At 31.1% G+C, this 20,839-nt stretch overlaps 1 protein-coding gene across 1 annotated transcript in view; it reads right to left on the reverse strand.

The window, feature by feature from the left end:
- Positions 1-718: 718 nt before the first annotated feature.
- LOC148624959 (neuroglobin-like) overlaps positions 719-20,839 on the reverse strand; it is a 29,011-nt gene continuing 8,890 nt past the window's right edge. The window contains exons 2-6 of the mRNA XM_088568127.1: positions 16,593-16,675; positions 12,433-12,551; positions 8,070-8,641; positions 3,517-3,754; positions 719-2,707 (exon numbers count right to left, since the gene is read on the reverse strand). Of these exons, the coding sequence (XP_088424253.1) occupies positions 2,534-2,707; positions 3,517-3,754; positions 8,070-8,239 (582 nt within the window). The 5' untranslated portion in view covers positions 8,240-8,641; positions 12,433-12,551; positions 16,593-16,675 and the 3' untranslated portion in view covers positions 719-2,533. The remainder of the gene's footprint in view (positions 2,708-3,516; positions 3,755-8,069; positions 8,642-12,432; positions 12,552-16,592; positions 16,676-20,839) is intronic.

The raw sequence follows: 20,839 nt of genomic DNA on the forward strand, positions 1-20,839 counted from the left end.
TCCAAGTTGACATGTGTATTTATACATTGTGTAAGTATGTGTTTCACTGAAGTAAAGATTTCATTTAGATTCTGCTCATTGATTAGATTTTACGATCTATGACAATCCTCCTGTTAAACCGAGGTTTATAGTTTTATGTCGTATTTGTTGGTTTCGTGTGTGAACGAATCCTCTACAGCCTGCAATGCCCTTGAGTCCATGTTTTCCTGGTCGATGGCTTCTATAATTTACTAATAACATAATCAAGACTTCCTTCTTCTCAATACGAATATGCCAATCATGTTCACATATTTCTATCTAACCCAATACAACATCATAGCCATGACTTCATTTACTTAGACATAAAGGTCATTGAATTTAGTTAAATAACGAGGCTGATAGTTTTAATCGCTGATGATGCAGTTACTTAAGGTCAAAAGGGTTAAAGGGTTAAGAAACAAAATACGCTTCAATAGTCCTTAGCAATCACAGGGTATTTTTTTTCTAGTCCTAACAGCTAGAAGTAATTATATTTAAAATAAAAACTGAAAACTATAAAAAGCTTCACATCATGTCATTCAACTGGACACAACAACGCGCATTACTATTTACTACTCATATTCTTTGAATATGTTTTTCTTCTGGTGTTAACAATAATGATGCATTTGTTTCTCGAACCTGACACTAAAATTAAAATTAAAATTAAAATTAGAATCAAAATTACACAACAAAAGACTAGTTACGTGTTCTATGTAGTTTAATCTCAGCAATACTTTATTGAATATAACAGAAACTGTAATCTGAAATTAGAATTTATTCGGTTACAAACGAAATATTTTCTTCAATACTTAATACTGTTTTTTGAGAAAAGATTACATAAAAGATTTACCCTTGTACTTTTTCTACTTTTTGAAAATATTGAGTATGATTTGGCTAACACATGCTGTATCTTGTTGTAAAAAAATAATGACGGAATTCCTCAGAGCGTCTCCGAATTCTGAATTGTTTGATTTATTATGTAGAGTCACCAAGGTATGTAGGAACAAATTGGTGGTATAAAATCATCATTAATTCAATTCAGCGAAATTGCAGTCATCTATTTGGCAAGTATGCTCAATTTCAATGTATTATTCCAATCTTTATAATTGATGATTTAAAAGCAAAATCGAAGCAAATAAATTTGAACCAATAACTGAAAATTGGCAGTAGACGAATTGTAAAATTAAAAATCTTCCTTTGGAAAGGATCGAAATAGAAAAGAAATGGTAGGATGGAAGTCCCCATTAAATGTGATGGTATTCGTATGTTAATTCAAATACTCTATTTGTAAATTTGTAGAGATGAGTTGCATTTTTATTAACAAATTAAACTTTATTTTGCTATAGATACAGTCGAAGGTATATGATATGGTTCCAACAAAACAAAACAAAATCAGGAGAAAACTATGAAATAACCAAAGACCACAAATGTATGGTTAGTTTGGAGATATTTAGTCTTTGTTGTGGTTGTGATATTTAAGTGCTATTCTCTGTAAGAATCGGACAGTTGCTGAATCATGTGGAAGAAAACACACATTTCTTTTTATGTAATCTTATTCAAAATGTTATCTGAAATGCAGAAATGGCATTTATTTCTTTTTTTGTGTCAGTAATTTGAAATATAGATTATGTGAAATGTATTGCTTCATCACTCTATTGTTACTTTGAACTCGCTTTTTGTATCCTTTTTATATGAAAGAACTGTTAGTTCGTCTTTATTAGACTATGAACTATGTGCCCACATTGTCAAGTTTGTGTATATTTTCTGAGCATAATTCATTAATTCTTTCATTTCTGCCTGAATTTTTACAAATTTCAGCACTCGAACTGTCAAAGTATATGTAGTCATTCGGTGTAAGGAATGCATATGATTTAGTTGAATCGGCAAAGCATTATATTGCATTCCATAAAAAAAGCTTGTAGTACGTGCCTTGTGCGTCGTCGTCTTAACGTTCAACGAAAATCTTTCGTAGAGCAGTAAGTAAGCTGATAATGATCAATTTCAAAATCTGTCATAGAGTAATCAAGGGAACCATGGTTATAGCGGTAATCAAAAGAATTTAATCCAATCATATATTTTTAAAAGAATATCCTTCGTATAGACATCTAGTAACTGCCAAAAAGTTGGTCTGACACTTACGATAAGGATTTCCAATTTCACTTTTTTACATATATAAAAATGCATATCAGCTATAATTTGATATATGTCAAAAGTCTTTTTTTATTTATTGTCATGTACCTTGTACAACCTATTTACAAAACGTAATATTTATGCAAAAAAGATAATTATTAGTGTCAAAAGCAATGTTTCTATGTCAACATTTCTGAATTACAGTGAAAAGAGGAATACACCTGAGCGAAAACCGAACAAAACAAATGTTCAACAAATTTCTTATTTTGACACATTATGACGCAATTGGTATGTGTCATAGATTTGGGTGTTACTTATCATTGGAATCAAGATGTTCGAGATTCCATAAAGAAAGGATTTGATCTTGAACTAAAGCAAGTTTTTATCACCGGTGAGAATAAACACAGTATCCATCAATGTCCATGTCTGGGTTTTCCATTCCACGTTTCATGTGATAACAAATATATTGATAAAGTTTCTTCCAGGCGTCTTGAGCTTCTTTTGTGTATTTCTCGTCCAAAGTTTGCTTCAAACCATAGTTCAGTGAAGGCCACAATCTCTGTAAAAAAATCCAAAAACAAATTAAAAAGGACGAAGATACACGTCTTCAATGTAAATCATCCATCTTATAATTATTCAAGTGAATTATGGCAACTATGGTAAAGTTACTGTATTAGTTGTTAAAATCGCATATACATATTAGTCCACCTAGTCCATGTTATTATTTGTGCTTTGATTCTCTTGTATCAATGTATTTTTTTCATTTGCGATATTAATATTGAACGACATAGTTTGGTTCATTTTTGTTTTGTTATTGTTTTTCTGTTTTTGTTTTGTTTGTTTTTTGTATTTTTTGTTTTTCTGTTTTGTTTTTTTTTTTTTTTTGTTTTGTTTTGTTTTGTTTTGTTTTGTTTTTTTTTTTTTTTTTTTGGGGGGGGGGGTTGTCGAACATTGCTTTAACCATTTCACACGGCGTTCAGTTTCTTTAAGTAATGTTACTGCAGATTTGTCATTTATAAAGATCATACCTTTATGACAATCTTATAATGGAACATTTACATAATGCATTGAATGCAATTTCGAATTATTGCAGTTGTGTTCAAAGAATTTTTTTCAGTATTAGCAAATTTAATATTAATAACGTAGCAATGTGAAACTGAAACATGAATACACGTGTCTAACATAAACAAAGCTGTCAGGTCATAAAATAAATTATTAAGGTGTTTGATGTCTTTCCGGCCTTTGAATTAAGCAAGAAAATAGGTATCCTGTATTTGCTTTTACCTGAAAACAAATTAGATACACATATTTTATTTTATTTGTCTATTGGTTCTGTTGTTTCAATTAAATACTTTCTCAGCTGCTTACCTTTAACATTTGAGGCTTAATTTGTCTTTTTACATGAGTTTGTCCTATTGATATTAAGACATTGTTAAGAAAGTCAGATTCGTCTAAACTCTCTACGGCTGCCCCTAGTCCTTCCATCACTGACACAGCATGTTTCTGTAGCATGTCTTTGTCTATCTCCCATTCCAACTGACTTTCGTTGTTCATACGTACTATCTTTGGAAACAATGACTTTACGTCAGGTTCTGTTTCAAAAAACCTGAAATTAGATATATGGTCAATAGGCAAATAGGTCGTCCTGGAATAAATAGGTGTCGCTACTAAATTTTAATGACATTGCAAACTGAACAAAGCAAACAAAAAGAAACAGAAAAAAAATGAAGAAGAAAGCATTTTCTCGATATTGCTTTGCTTATGATTGAAAAGAAAATCTGCATGGTGGAATTATTTTTAAATTATCTATAAAAAGTAAAAGCAAGGGTACCATGATAGACAAAGAATTTAAACAAAACACCATCAACATCACAAATTAGCTACAAGAGTACGTAAAGTAACTGAAAGGTGAATGATCAACCTGGATTCCACTAACTAGGTGAATGAACCTTGATCGCCATTAGGATAAGCATCCACTACTAAACGTTGAACAAAGCATGTTCTTATGGTGGAGATGGCCACACAAATGTGTGATTTTTATCAAAGGTTATAAGCAAATCGTTAAAAATAATGATAACTTAAGAAATCAAAGACCATTGTTGGAGATCAACCAACAGGTTTTACTGCTGTTTTGCTATTTGTGAGCCATTGTATATGTTAAGTGTAAGTCCTTGTAAGAATCAGGCAGTGAGTAAAATATGGTATGATAAAACATCATTTCGGTAGTGTAATTTGACTATTTGCATTTTTCATTCATTCTGAATCAAGGAAAAATGACAAGATTTTCCATATCATGCTGGACTTTTGAGTTACACTTTCATTGAAATGAGCATTTTAAGGGCAGATAACTCTGTCAAAACCCTTATTTTTCTAAGATGCTATTAAAAACTTTCTACAGAGATCAAATAATGTACCTTTCAAATAGAGGAAATATACTTGAGTGATATTTCATTGTCAGATCGGTGGGGTTTTTGACTTTTTCCCAATTTGCCTGATTCCTAAAAACACTTACACATAACACATTCTTCGGAATATTTGATTTCAATTAATTGCAATATAATCCCTTACATTAAAATTAGTCAGTTTATGTTTTATTTTGTAATAGATATTTATGATATAAAAAAGATGTTTGGTATTGATGACAAAAAGTTTATTGAAGAAAAAAATCTCGCATGAAATCATTTTTTGGTTTGTTGTATTCCTGTCAATTTACAGAAAACATTTTAATATGAATCTGTCCAACAAACCGTTAAGGGTGTGTAAGACTATACTCTTCAATGTGTTTTGAACCTTTTATTTCAGAGCATTATTATATGCAACTCTCAATGGAGAGGTCATATCGCAATAGATCTATTCATTACAAAATACAACCACACAAATTACAAATGATTTGCAATTATATATCGTCTAAGGTTCACAATCGTTTCTAATCTACTTTACTAATTTGTTATTCCATATGTCAAAAGCAAAGTCAAGTCAAGTTACAATTCTTTATGAGGAAGACCAACGGTAAGGGACATAACTCTTGAAATCAGTCAAATGTTTGTATCATATGCAATTTCACCAAACAGAATGAAATCAGTCTAAGTAATTTTGATGAAGTGAAATGCGGAATACAAACATTTCTATGATTTGTAAGAGTTGTATCCCCAACCCTAGGTGTACCTCCTTAAGTGAGAAATATGCGTAATTAATTCAAACAAGTATAAAATGACATAATTAAAATATCTGCAATTCTAAAGAAAACATCCTTGAATACTGTAGAAGAACTTTTTTCCATTGTTTAACATTTTTTGTGGTTTTCTTGGTTACTCAAATTATAAATTTAAGTTCAATTAAATGTACAACTATCGTTGACAAATTAGAAGTTTTAATCCTCTCACAAATTAAGAAACTTAGAACAAACGAAAATTCAGCAAACAACGAAAAATGAAACCAACAAAAATAAATACCATCATTGTTTACAATATTATCACATATATTTTTACTGGATATTGTGGTTTTTTTTTAATTTAATAGAAAATTAGCTTAAATTATATTTTAACATCAAATCTTTATAGAGCAAGAAAGGGTTTAATAATGAAATTGTGCATAGCCGATATACAAAAAAGTTTTGCACATTGAATGGGGGATTTGTAGTTTGGTACCGTTTAACGACAGTTGAGTACGAAAAAGGATAGTCTTAGTAGTCATAAATACATATTTGATTTTTATGAAATCCTTCAAATAATCAATTTCCTGGTATATTCAATTCCAACGCTAAGATGATTTCTACATGCTTTCCTTTTCATGGTAAATGACCTATGCCTTATTCGTTTTGTGCTTCAGGATACCTTCTAATTATCTTTTCAACTGTTAAAATAAATTAAATGAAAAGAGACAGCTCTTCAAGCAATCCTACCATTAAACTTTTCAGCAGAATGAAACCTCAAAACATTTGTTCTTTTTCCGTTGAAAGTTCTGTGAGGGTTTAATACCGATTTTGTTATCTTTTAGGTAACATTTAACTAATTAGCTAAGTTTTATTCAAGCAAAGAATTTCAGATGAGCATTATTCGTCTGTATTGACAAATTTTGTATTGTCATGCTATCTAAACACAATCAAAGTATTTGAAACGTTTTGAAATTTGGTTTGATACGGTTTACAACTTAGATGTAGTTTTCCATAAACAAATAAAAGCATCTTCCTTCGCCTATTTGGCTTGCTTTTATAATATAAAACATTAAGATAGCGAAGGTTTTCCTATTAAGATCCCGAATAGGCTTTAATTTGTAGAAGTATAAACATCATAAAGAACTCCCACTGTTTCTATTATTTATTGTATCTACTCGATGATCATCCATGAAAGCCTGTTTCCGTATATTGCTAATGAAAAAAAACAAAGCAGGCTTAAAGCCATCCGGTCATAATTGGTCTTACGGAAGTCTAGTTATCAGCTAAATGTCACCAAGAAAGGGAAAATGTGTTTATTAGTTATTTGATATTTTTATTCAGGACATGAATAAATCAATCACGTCAACAACAACAAAATTAAGAAAGTGAACGTAAAAAATATCTTTTAGTTGCAGGTGTCCATATTATTTCATTATAACAAAACTGAACTCAATAGTCAATCAGCATCCCACGATTTCAACCAGCTAAAAGCATTTTTGTCTGATTGGTTACACTATAGGTAATTCAAATTTTCTTGTATAGAAGTTTTAATACAATGCAGTAATGCTAAAACCACTTTTAAAACTCTTTTATAGACACTTTTATTCTCAATAGTAATTTTTTCTTTGTTTGTTTGTTTATTTATTTGTAACGTTTTGCGTTTATTGATACGACCATGAAACTTTGTTGTTCTAAAGAAATGGAAAAAGGAATATTGTTTCTTGACATTGTCTCCATTCAAGCGGAGTTCGGGTTGCTTATTTACATTATAGTGGTTTCCTTTGGTTTTCAAATGGTGCTTGTTGTCACGCTTTTATTCAACAGAGTTTTCCAGTAAGTAATTGAAACAAAAAGGGGTGATTCCGCTTTACTATCAAAATATAGTAAACGAGAAAAATTTAGGAAATCTACTTCATTCATACTTTTCAAGTCATCAAAAGAACCCAAAAAGTATTTGTTGTGATAAGACAAACAGAAAACACCAAATATGCCATTCTTTTTACTTAAACATAAATACCCTTAGGGTTATGACATTGAATGATGTGTCAATTTTAGCGATTTTTGCATGCGGTCGGTGTAAATAATTTGCATTTAACTTAAAACCACTTTGTGTTACTGCGACTTTTGTATCATTGGAAAGCTTTACTACAAGATAATTCCAATATAAATTTTAGTTTTTTTTATATTTGAAAACCCGGGATGACTTAGACGCTCGAACAATTGAATCACAAATAATCTTTGCTTTTGACCCAGTGGGGAAACAACTAAAGACTTAAACTGAAAAAAATGTCCAAGAATATGCTTTGGTGAGAAATTGATTCGTAAATTAAAGATATAAAGATACCTGAAAATCATCATGGGGCTGATGAGTGGATGGAAGCGCGTTGTACATCCTCAGAGCTCATAAACTATAGGGTTAAGTTTGCTTATTTTGCCGTCAAGGAAGTAATTAATATGAATTCTGTTTTATTAATAAGTTTGGTTTTTTTTTTCGTTTTTGCGCATTGTTTATATACTTATAATATATACATATATTGTTTGATTCATTTTGTTGAATATTCGAATCTTTGAATTTCGATTATGAAAGAATATATTTGTATACCTTATAAATTCTTCAAGAAAAAAGACAAAAGTCAAAAATATAAAAGAATTATCAGGTGAACCAAGTTTATAGCGGAAATCAAAAGAATGCTATCCAGGGATAAAAACTAGACAGGGAAATCAGACACACACAACAATGAACATAAAATAAATACACGTAACTTACCTCATAAAGACTATAACTCCAAGTTTTGCAAGATCTCCTTTGATAAGATCCCATGTATCCTGGATAAGGTGAATCTGATGATGAGACAGGTAAGTACATAGTTGTCCTCCTCCACTTCCCCCTTTTGTAGTTGTCGTTGCTGTCGGACACGTTGTTATGCTGTTTCCCATAATGACATAAATTGAAACATCTCTTCAGTATGTTCTCAGATTGTACTTCATTTTATCTAAAGGTATTTCACAGCTGCCTCGGCTCATACAGTTTGTTATTATGTTGTATCATTATTATACAAATTTGCTACGTAGATGTTTTATTTATACCGTTGAATCGACATTGCGTTACGATTTTCACGAAATTCAAAGTCTCTTTGAGATCAACAATTTCTCAATTAATCAAACCAATTTGGCACTTCAGTGTTTCTATAATATTGAAGTTGTAACACTAGTACCTTACTGAAAATTACTCTTGAATGCTCCGAATATAGGAATTTAGAATTTGACTTTGGTGCACTCATTCCATTATGTCTACTTCGGTAGCAAAATACTAGAACTCAAACATTCAAATATTTTGTCCTGTTAAAATGACATCAAAACACTGTTCATCATAATACTAGCATGATTTAGAAGCTGTATTTATATTAGATAAATGCTTTTGAACAACCAATAGACAGACAGGCGAATGGTATTGGATTGTATAAAACCGATGTCTAAATTAACTTTATATCAATGATCATTTATTTATATTGTGTTATTGAGATCACATCCTGTCACTCGTTGCTGTAATCTTACTATTTCCTACTGTTAAACTGGCTGTATCATTAATTGATACTTTTACTGGCACTGGTAAGGTCAATTTATTATATCAGTTGCCCAAAATGTAACAGATAAAACAAATAACAAAATACACGAAGTTTATCGTCGTTTCTTGAGATGTATGTAATTAATGAGGCGTTTCAATTTGTAAGCCCTTTTCCCTATGAATGTTAACTTTATTGATTAAAGACAAAAAATGATATATGTTGTTGTATACGATCTGCCAGAGCTTGCCGAAACTACGCAGACATTTTGTATCGTGCTAGAAATCTAACAAATAGGCTTCTGGAACTGGGGTATGTTGCTACAAGATTGCTGTCATCACTACAGAAGTTTTATGGACGTTATCATGAACACGTGGATCGTTATGGTGTATCTATCAGCACCATGAAAACTGATTTATTCAACGAGTCATAGTGTTCCTTTCCTCGTTTGTCTACCCTGGACTTGACTTTTTATGAGCAACTCGGCGGGTGTTTCTAGAAAAGCAGAGGACGCTTACCCTACCGGTGCACCTGGTCCATGCTCCCAGTTTTTAGTGGAGTCCGAGTTGCTCATTTGCTTTTGTTACTTTGTATGTATGATTTCAGTTACTTTATGTTCTTTGTTGTGTATGTTTGTTTTCCATGTCGGGTCTTTGTCCCTGGATTACATTCTTTTGATTACCGCTATAACCTTGGTTCCCTTGATTACTCTTGCACCAGTCACAACAAAAATACCAAGCTTCCTAGGGTTTCATTACATGAAATATTTGGCAAGTTTGTTAAATGTACCATCGTATCATGAAAGTTTTGTGAAATAGCATATAGATTTTTCTTTTGAAATCCAGTTTTGATACACAGTAACTCACTTTTATATATATTAGCAATAAAGATAAATCGTCAATCTAATGATCAATGGGAGGTTGCAAATTAGCGATGTAAATTTGGTCGATAACTTATTTGGTTCGAACCGAATCTTACCGCCTGCCTTCAGTGCAACGCTCCTGACCACTAGGCCAAGAGTTAGCAAATATAAATGTTATAATGCTAAATGGAAATCCCTCTGTGCTACATATCTGCAAGTTTTAACTACTCAACGAAGTGAAAATATCATGTCTTAATTGACGTTTCATTTCATTTGTGATAACATGACATTTGCGTAGAAGATACATACACCATTCGTACGTATTCTACTTAATGATTACCAAAGTAGAGTGTACTTTTTTTTGGTTTGTACCACGATTTACCCAGAATAGAGTTTCCTTCCATTAAGATAAAAATCTTGTCTTCAATAGTTCAGCGGTCTACCGGTTCAAATTTTTATCTTTTGATGGAGGTTGTAAAGGGCTAGTGTTTTCTTGCTTGGTTTCTGTATTTTGTTCGAATATTTGTCCCTAAACTTTTCCTTTTTGTTAATTTCCATTCACTTTCGAGACGTAATCGTTTTAATTTAATAACTTCAGTTGGAAGTACTTCATGACAATGAATGGTCTTCAGAGAAGAGGAAAACAGGAGAAATCTTTTGCATTTACATCTTCCGGAAAACTTTTTGACTTGATGGTGCGTATTTTCTTTTGAAACATTCATAATAAATCTATTAGTTTTTTTTCCTGACGAATTGTGATGTACATACCACAGATCGTACTGTTATTTATTAAACAATCAGATGAGTGTGTGAATGAAACTAATTACTAATTACTTATTGATTACGAAATCAACATTATGTCACTAAGTGGTTTATACAAGTTTCATCTGAAAGCGTAAGATATAACGCTTTTCATAATTGCACATAATCATTTTACCAACTGAATTGGCTTATCTGTAAGGGTGTATTTAAATAGCTTTCTACCAACAAAATGTTTAATTATCAAAGAGAAGAACAATAGTAGTCATTTCTCTTTACAATCACGTTGAGTTATACGATGTTCGAATAAACACGGATTGCACTGACAAAGTGGTATGTATACTGGTTTTATATCCCGAGGACTGATTAAAATAACTTTGAATCAAATGTAATTTTGACCATCAACATACGTAGGTCTTATCGTTTCAAGCTTTGAAAAAAATGCATGGTTTCGCAAACTTAATTTTTAACACAATTTTTAGGAAAAAAGGGTCAATCCTATTAATTTATGTGAAAATTTTGTCTAAGGTGAATACTAAGTGTAAACAACAATAATATCATGTATTTTTCTCTTATGCTGCTGATAAGAAGTTCAGACAAGTCTGACTACTCCGCTGGTGAATACCTGCAGTAAACCTTAGTCCCTCAGCAGTGGCATCGACGCAGAGGTTTTTAAAAATTGAAATACTAAACATTTAAATATTGCAAATTTAATAAAATAAAAACATATATTATTGGCAAGGTGACAGGGGATCAATAGAATATAAATGATGTTTAAACCAGATCAGTTGCCTGGGTATTGTTTAGTATTAAAACAACACTATAACATGGCATTACGAAATCGAATATCTAAAAAAGTATGGTTAGACATCAGGCTTCATAAAATGGAAATCAAATATCTTTATCAAACAGAAACTCATACATTGCTATCGGAAAAACACGTGAGACGAGGTTGGGTTCAACATCCACGTCTTAGTTGAATGTAATGTAAAGCGTTTTTTTTTAAACGGCTTACAAAAAAAGAATTTTTGTAGAACTAGATTTTTTTTACGTTATGTTTACTGTTCTTGTGTAATATCTAGCACCAAAGATAAATATTATGATTTATGATAAAGACAATCGGGAGATCTTGAAATGACCGAAAAAAAGTGTTTTCTTAAAATTTACGGTGTCAATTCTTAAAAGTCCAAATGATTTCCTAACAAAGTTGAATCTTTAAGTGTAAAAGATTCTTAGTTGAAATCAGGGGTAACAGTTGTTATAGCAATATTTCATTAGAAAAGTAAAAACAATTACAGATTTTAAAATCTCGTGCAATTGGTCAAAACAATTGAAGTAAGTACTTAGGTTATATCTTCATGAAATTTAGACACTTCATGAAGCACATCTTCAGTACTTGCTTTCATATATCTTATACCTATGTTTGAACCAACTTCTACCAATCGAGGATAGAAATGTATTCTTACAAAATCACGCAACACACAATACACTGCATAACATTTCTAATGAAACTTACTGTCTAATTCAATTAGGAATGATGACATTAAAAGCCTCAGATAGAAAATTTTCACCAAAAGAGCTGTCATGGCTTGAGGAAATTTTATCTCCTGTTCGTGATTTATGGTGAATTAATTAGCTTGAGTTGGTGTTTTATGTAGATGTAGTTGTCATGGAAATGTTTTCATTTCTAGGGAAGATTTGTCTGGTGGACATTGATGTAAAACATTATCATATATGGACTAGACTTGATATTGATGAAATTGTTTTATCCGAGTCAAAATGTGACTCAAGAATCACATTTTTGGGCATTTAGTACTACTTACGCATATTTTACTAAAGCAGGTTTCCACAAAAATGATATTTAGGCCACGTCGAATCAATGCATCGTTCATTTGCTTCAACGCTTAAAATTTGTTGTCGACTAGAAATAAAAATTATCATCTTACCTTGAGTTTTTCAATAACCGCCAATGATCGATTCTGAGTTTAGAGATGGAAATTGTGTCCCCAATGCTGATTTTGCCGTATTAATCAGTGTTATGGAATATTCAAAACCTCGACGAAGACTGTAAAAACAAACAATCAGACAAGCATATTAGTGGGAAAATTACAATTAGGTCATCAAATAATGTCTAAATGTTTGAAATAATAGATAATGAGTCTTTTTTTTCCTCTGTTTACGTGGTTTGTGGTTTTTTTTTTGTATTATATTTTAGTGGTTACTCTAAAAAATGTTCCCTCGTTTTATCATAAATAACGTACTAGTAATTTCTGAGCAATATTAGAAATTATATTTTTTTGACATTCTTACATAATATTCTAAAAAAATTAATTTTAATGAGATTTATTTCAATATACTAATTCGTCATACTTAATCAAAAGAAAAAGAAAACAAGACAGAAGTTATTTTGGAACAAGTATAAAACCTATCTCCTCGACAGACCTATAACCGCTTCAAAATTTACTTTATTGCACTCTACTGGCTTATATTGATATGTTGTGAAACTTACAATCCGCGACACGATGTACTGCTCTAATTATTTTGCAAAATGTGTCGGGGTTTAATGATTGAATGTTTAGCAATCTTGTTACACAGAGAACTTTTTCCTTTATCAATATGTTGGGTTAAAGAAATAGTAAAGACCCTAATGTTGTTGCTTCAGAAAAACAAATATAAAACATTGCACCCGCAACTATCACTAGCACGTAGAAAATATCAACAAATCGTACTCACTCTTTTAAAGTACACATTATTTATGCTTATTTTTGCATCTGCTGGGCCAAATGTATCAACTCAGACGTCAGAACTATTTAAATTGATTATTTCATAGGCTGTGTAACGAAACTTGCAATATATCTAAAACATTGAGGCAATATTTTATTGCACATGAAAGAATTTCCCGTCGCTTGATTTGGCTTCTTATTTCGATTGGTTGTTTTGTTTTAAAAACATTTAAAATTATTTTTTGGTCTCGGTCTTTCCGTGTTTTTGTTTTAAAGCTACTGATGAGAGATTATTTTTTTACACTGAACGCGAAATCACTAGAATTAAGATTCGAGCAGAAAAGAAAAAAAAACATATATTCCAATGATAAAGACTAGACGGGAAAAATAGACACACACAACAAAGGACATGCAATAATCCACAGACCACGTACAAAGAAACAAACGTAAATTAGCAACTCGGACTCCAATAAAAACTGGGAGCATGGACTAGGTGCATTACGAGGGTTGCAATTTTTATTACGATTGTTGTTTTTGTTTTTCGTTTTCTTTTTTGTATTACATTCTCATTGAAATAAAAATTAACCGGGATAGCATTCAAATACAAAAAAAATACTGAGATATATTATTCATTCTAATATATCATACCTTCACAATATTGTCCAAAAATGTAAAATGAAATAAGCGAAATATGCAAGAACATTCAAAGCTTCAATATGTATTTTGTTTAAGTAAACGACTTACTGTGCAGAATGAAAATTCAAATTAAAACAACAACCAATATCAGCAGCTTTTCGCGTTTCATATTTAGCATTCTCGGTGCTGACGTCAAAAACACTTGACAAGTAACGACGACAAATGTTCCATTAATGAACAATTATGTTAGTAGTTTAACACACTCATTTAATCTCAATTGGTGCCTTTTTCTTTGTTTCTGAAGGAAAACATATTTTGGCGGTTCTGCGTGGATCGTTATGGTGTATCCATCTGCACCATGAAAACTGGTTTATTCAACGGGTCTTAGTTTTCCTTTCCTCGTTTGTCTACCTCGGAATTGACTTTTTATGAGCAACTCGACGGGTGTTTCTAGAAAAGCAGAGGACGCTTACCCTACCGGTGCACCTGGTCCATGCTCCCAGTTTTTAGTGGAGTCTGTGTTGCTCATTTGCTTTTGTTACTTTGTATGTATGATTTTATTTACTTTATGTTCTTTGTTGTGTATGTTTGTTTTCCATGTCGGGTCTTTGTCTCTGGATTATATTCTTTTGATTACCGCTATAAACTTGGTTCCCTTGATTACTCTTTGAACCCCAGAAAAGTATTATTCAATATAATATTACCCTGCAAATTCACACATTTTTACTATTGACACAGTATGATCTAAGCAAGACATGCTCTTGCATTATTCATCCTTGGTGGACTGTTTTATTTATATTTCAATGTTACATTCACATTCATAATCGCGTACTGGAACAAATGTTTTGTCGTTCCCTCCGCGGGACTCGAACTAAACAAATAAAAGGAATTTAAACTTTGCTTGCATGAATTGTTTGCATAAATGTAAACAAAATGAAGCTGTATTGAAGCTTTTTTCATGACCATCAAATATACATTGGTTTCTTCAAGACTTTAAAGGAACCCATAAGATTAAATTGAAACGGACACTTAAGTATATAACAACCTTGATAGAAACCTATATAGATGTATTTGATAATTCAGGGAGAAAAATAACAGATAATTGAACGGAACAATGAATCGGCGCCACCGAGGAATAAATTCGAGAAGTCCACTTCTTGTGTAATTAGTTAAACGTACCATATGGTGGACATGAGTCATTATTTCATTAACCGATATATACAAATAAGGCATGGTGAAATCATTTAGCTACACTTATTTATATTTTGAGATTTTTTCTGTCCTTAAATCCTGCATCAATAAAAAGCGCTGAATAGTGCATTGTAATTAATAAAACAAGCGGCACAGATAAACATCTTGAAATTATTGCTTCTCAGTCGTGATCTCTAATGTTGGCTTTTCATTTTATTTCATAAATCAACGAAGATTGATTGTAAGGCTTCTTCATAGAGATATTATCTAGATTGACTTAACTTATTAATATTCAATGTGAAATTCTTCAACCAGGAACAAGTGGTTAAATTAGATTAGCAAGGTTGTCAATAGAGGCAGAAAAATCAAACAATAATCTCGAAATGCCTGTCTTCTACAAGAAATTTTATCCCATGTACTTGAGTTATGGTTTATAAATTAGATTTGCGGAGCGGTTACGTAGGAGTAAGAAGAATTTTAGCTGCAATATATTTCAAGATCGTACAAATCATGAATATATGTGTATTAAAAGGCACTTTGTTATTTTCAGAAGCTCATAATACTCCTTGTATTTTCGATGATTTAAGACTTTTTCAAAGACGTTCAACCTACTGTAAGGAACTTTTATTGCGTAATATTACGTTTGGTAAAACAACTTCTTTGAAGCAATATCCATTACATTTGCAAAAACAAAGGAGTGTCATTAATTATAAATATTATAACATTAACTTTTTTTTATTTTCAACCTTAACCTTTAATTATGGACCCGTTTTACTGTAAAATTACATGGTATTGAATCTTTTAAGTTTATTTTTGTTTTGGCCTCCAAAACAAGTTGATTTCAATTCTCATTCAACGTCTACAAATTAATTAAAGAATTGGTAGTAAGACATTTGAAAGTTCACTGACTGACTGTGACTCCTACGTTACGTGTCGGATTCAATTATCAGACCAAAATACCTTTAAATAAAGCAAAATTTTGATGTAAGAGATGTCTTATTTTTGAAAATACGGAAGGTTTTCCTGGCAACTTGTGTATAATTAGAAATGCCTCTTATCTTCTAATAATAGAGGAAGTCACATCATCTCTAAACCATTTCTAGGTAAGGTTTCACTGAAATGAATATTTGTGCTCTCGGGGGTTATTTCATTTTATTTTATTTATTTTGTATTTTCCCTGATTAATAAATGCAAATTTGCTGTGGGGCTTTTTCCGCATCAATGACAACTTATAAAACCAATAACCAACATGCGCACGTTTTAATACTTTCGAATAAGATATTTTTAAAAAAACAAAAGTGCAGATAGCAATGCCTTTTGCTATTTGTAAAAGTGTTAGATTATTCAGTACATAAATCAAACGTTGGATGTATTTTACTGACAAAATCATATATTTTGGAATATAATGTTATTCAAATAGTTTTGCAGATTTAAACTTATCCGTATTTCATTATTTAAGGACCAAATACATTCTTCGCTGTAAGAAGTTGATGTACAACTTGATAATTGTTGTTAGTAACTGAGTTACAGGTTACTGATTTAGAATTTCGTATTACCTTCAACTTGCATATAGGAATATTCCAAACAAGAGTTCTATGAAGATTTGAAACTGCTCACCCGCCAATATCTGGCTCCAATGCTACAAAATTATATAAATAATTTTAATCTGACAAGTTTGTGTTGTATCTTACCATATCGGCGAACCTTGTCCATGCTCCTAGTTTTTAGTGCAGTACGGATTGCTCATTTACTTTTGTGTCTTTGTAGATGTAATTATGATTATTTCAATGTCTTTGTTGTTTATGTCAATTTTCCTCTGTTAAGTTTTTATCCTTGGAATATATTATTTTGGTTACCGCTTGATACCCCCTTTAGTACTATTATCCCGCTTGTGCAAGTATAAAGCAAAAATCGAACGTTGCAATATTTATGTATGATTGATATTTTTGTATTCATATGATATGCATCAACTGATCATTTTGAATAAAAACACACTTAGGTGGACTTTGCCAGGCTAGAGTCATGCCTTATAGTACAATTTATAATACAAATGTATATACAACAGACGGACAGCTTTACTATATTCTAAACATATATTAGATAATATAATTGTAACTATCTGAATATCCAACATACGTAATGATAAGAATGAAATGTAATAAACAAGAAAGAAACTGAAGTATGATGATTTCATCTTATGAACAGCACCTATGCATTCCGCTGATGGTATTACCATTAAGTTGATGAAAAGAATCATTTTCGTTTATTGAAGGCACGTACTGTCTTCCACATATTATTCACTTTTAATTTGACAGGGTTCTGTATTCATGTCTTGTTGATTAAAAAGGATTTTTGGTGAATGATGCATTGATCAGACAATATGAGTATGAACTCAATTATTGACCTTTCTAGCTACTTGTCTAACGGTGTGTGAGTTCTACAAGGTAGTTACTGGAGAAATTTTGTTTTTGTTTTGTTTTGTTTTGTTTTGTTTTGTTTTTTTTTTTTTTGTTTTTGTTTTTTATGGTTTTTGTTTTTTGTGTGTTTGTTTGGTTTTTTTTTTTTTTTCGTCGTTTAGTAATCGTTGTATTTCTCTGGATTTCTTTGACTGAAAAGGAGACGCTTGTTTCATGAGCTATGGTGCACACAGCCTAACACTTATGGTTGCAGTATGAATGTGATTGTAGTTTTCCTCTTCCTACATGGATGATTTGAAAATTTTATATTATAAAGAATAATAAAAACTGAGAAACATTCTCTTTAGAGTGTAATTCATTGCTTTCTGTAATCAACTGATTTGAATGTAATATTTTTTCTTCGAAAATTTTTCTATGGAAGATTATCTCTTGAAGCGGTTTTACTCCGCATGTAACCTCACATCCTACCATGCCATACAAATTGGTTTGTAAAAATTTAGCACTTAGAACAATTTTTATGAAACAAAAGGCGTCTGCTTGTTTTTGTTTTTGTTTTTGTTTTGTTTTTGTTTTGTTTTATTTGCTTTGTTTTTGTTTTTGTTTGTTTTTGTTTGCTTGGTTTTTTTTTTGGTTTTTTTGTTTGTTTGTTTTGTTTTTTGTTTGTTTTGTTTTTTGTTTTTTGTTTTTTGTTTTGCAAATGCACATTTAAGATATGAATTGGTCTAATCAAGCGAACATCTGCTACTTCATAAATTTCAAGACGAGTACGTTTGATCAATCAAACAGTCCGTGCTTAGTCGATACGCTTGGTCTGATTTTTATTTTGCTATCCTAACGAAGTAACAGCCTGCAAGTATGTATGTCACCTCACTCGGACATATCATTCTGACTCTTAACCAGCCAATCATCACTTTATCTCCTATATACCGCGTGATTGACAGAGAATCAGTGGACTCCGATTTTAAGTCTGTTGTGTTACTCCGTGATGAGTCGAATCCATGACCTCCCGAGCTCGAGGCGAGAATGCTACCACGTGACCACTGAGGGGATTAGGTGTAATCAAATAACCTCCACACAAAATAAGGACTATAAACCATCCAAGATAAGAAATTTGGCAATAAATTAATTTTTTTTACCAAATACTTGGATTTTTTATAATTTATTTTCTAATGGGCAAAACACTGCTAATAACTTCTGCAGAATGAAATTATTTCTTTAAGTTTACATTTTCGATACTTGAATTGTTACTTACTTCTATGCAATAAGATTTTGATTTTTTACTGAATGATATGAAAAGCTAAAAAATCGATTTATATTTCAATGATACCCAATAACTTCATTTCTGTTTATTATAATGGAGTTCAACTGAAGCTAGTATAGTATAAGAAGTTGTTATTCTAAGCAATTTATTACTAATTTGTTTTTGGGAAATCAATGGCAATATTTTCCTAATCATACATTTCAATTATAAAGACTAAAACTACTGTTGTAACTACGAAATTAAGGCATTCATAGAATCATTCAACGCGAATGGGTGTAAGAATGTCATCTTTTCTTGAAAATTGTCAATTTATTTTAAAATACATGGGTTGCGATAAATATAAATTCTTTGAGCGGTGTCATGTTAATTTTCTTTTGATAGACTTTGTGAATGACTGTTAATTTAAAGTAAAACAGTACAGAAAAATATTAGCTCATACATAACTCATAAGGGTTCGTTTTTCAACTTTAATTCAAGCTCTTTTAAGTTGTAAAGTTCGTGACGAAATGTTTTTTTAAGGCGTGAAGATTGGTTTTGCCATAAAGAATATATGCTGAAAAGTAGAGATTGTTATTTACTGTAAGTATGACTTCATCCAACGCAGGTCGCAAAAATATTGATTGAAAAAGTATTTAGGTTAAGACTGCCAAAAATGCCATTTTTGAGAGAAATGTTATGGACTATTGAATAATATTGTCACTAAAAGTGAAGAACAATGGCATTTCTTGGAACAAGCCAACGACGTATAATTATTTTTTAGTGACTAAATGTATTTTTCATCAATACCTGATCAGTCTTCCTCTTTGTATTAAGAATACAAATGTAAAATATTCAATACCATCAAATGAAAAAGTCATTTTAGGAAACTAAAACTGATTAAACCGGCTCTTAGTTTCTGTTCAGTCGATAGTTAAAAATTAATCTATCATGACACTAAGAAAACTGTTTTCGAGAGGATTTCTTTTTTATCAAAATTAGTATATTGATATTTCCAAGTAAAACCAATTTAGGTAAAAACATGTAAAATACGAATGATGTTATGAAAATCATCAAGTTTATGATATTGAGTTGGTGATCCGATGATAAAAAACATCTTCAAAAGTAACTCTTACTCATGAAATATGGTCAAATATATTTCCGTCTTATCATTTGGTCGTAATAGGGGTTATTTCATTAGACAATTACTTCATAAAATAACTTGTTCTTTTTGTCTTTCATACAAAGAATGACATAAGAATTTGTTTGATGAGAATCGTTGTGTTGTGTTCACTTCCTGGTTCTTGGCTGTTGTGAAAAATTCGATAGTTAATGAAAACAATAGGTCTTACCCTGAAGAAGGCTTACTTTCTATTGCTGTGGTTCCAGACAGGTGTTTTCTAGAGTAGTTCTAGTGATCATAAATAAAATGTACAATGACAAAAAATATTTCATACTCTTAGAAATGAAAACTTGTAAAAAGTTGTAAGAGCGATCATAAATATGTGTAAAGTAAAAATGATATCATGTCTATATTGATATCTTGCTTTTTATTTTAATTTCCATTTTCAGTGTCGTAAATATTGATGATACTACCATATTAAGTGAATTACTTCTCTTTCGTTTTTTTTTTTTTTCGTATAAACTTATTTTATGTTTATTTTCTTAAACAATTGCCTCCATTAAATCGGTGATAAATAAAGATAATTATTTTTTTTATATTTAAAAGCCTTATCAAAGTATGTACCTGTAACTGCAGTTGTGTTCATAACTCTGTGTTTTTAGAAGTTTATATTTAAAGGTGAATAAACTGTAACCACTGTTGATTGGGTAATCAATGGAACTATGATTCGAATAGTAATGAAAAAAGAACATGATCCATGGATAGGCACTAGACACAAAACAAAAGAACATATAATATCCTAAATAACACGTTCCGGTCGAGTTGCTAAAGTCGGCAATATATCTGGTATGCCATGGAAGATGAAACCTATAACGTATGGACTGAATCTATCCTCAAAGTGGAGATGGACAAACCAAATTAATCGATAAGTTCAGGACAGCATTAATCGATATATGCATTACATGTAGACAGATTAATTTTTTATGTGAATTTCTTCATGGAACATATGAAGTTGTTTCATGAAAG

This window comes from Perna viridis, chromosome 2 (assembly GCF_037379345.1).
Source record: "Perna viridis isolate PV_CMFRI_1.1 ecotype Kerala chromosome 2, ASM3737934v1, whole genome shotgun sequence".
In the NCBI taxonomy this organism is placed as follows: domain Eukaryota; kingdom Metazoa; phylum Mollusca; class Bivalvia; order Mytilida; family Mytilidae; genus Perna; species Perna viridis.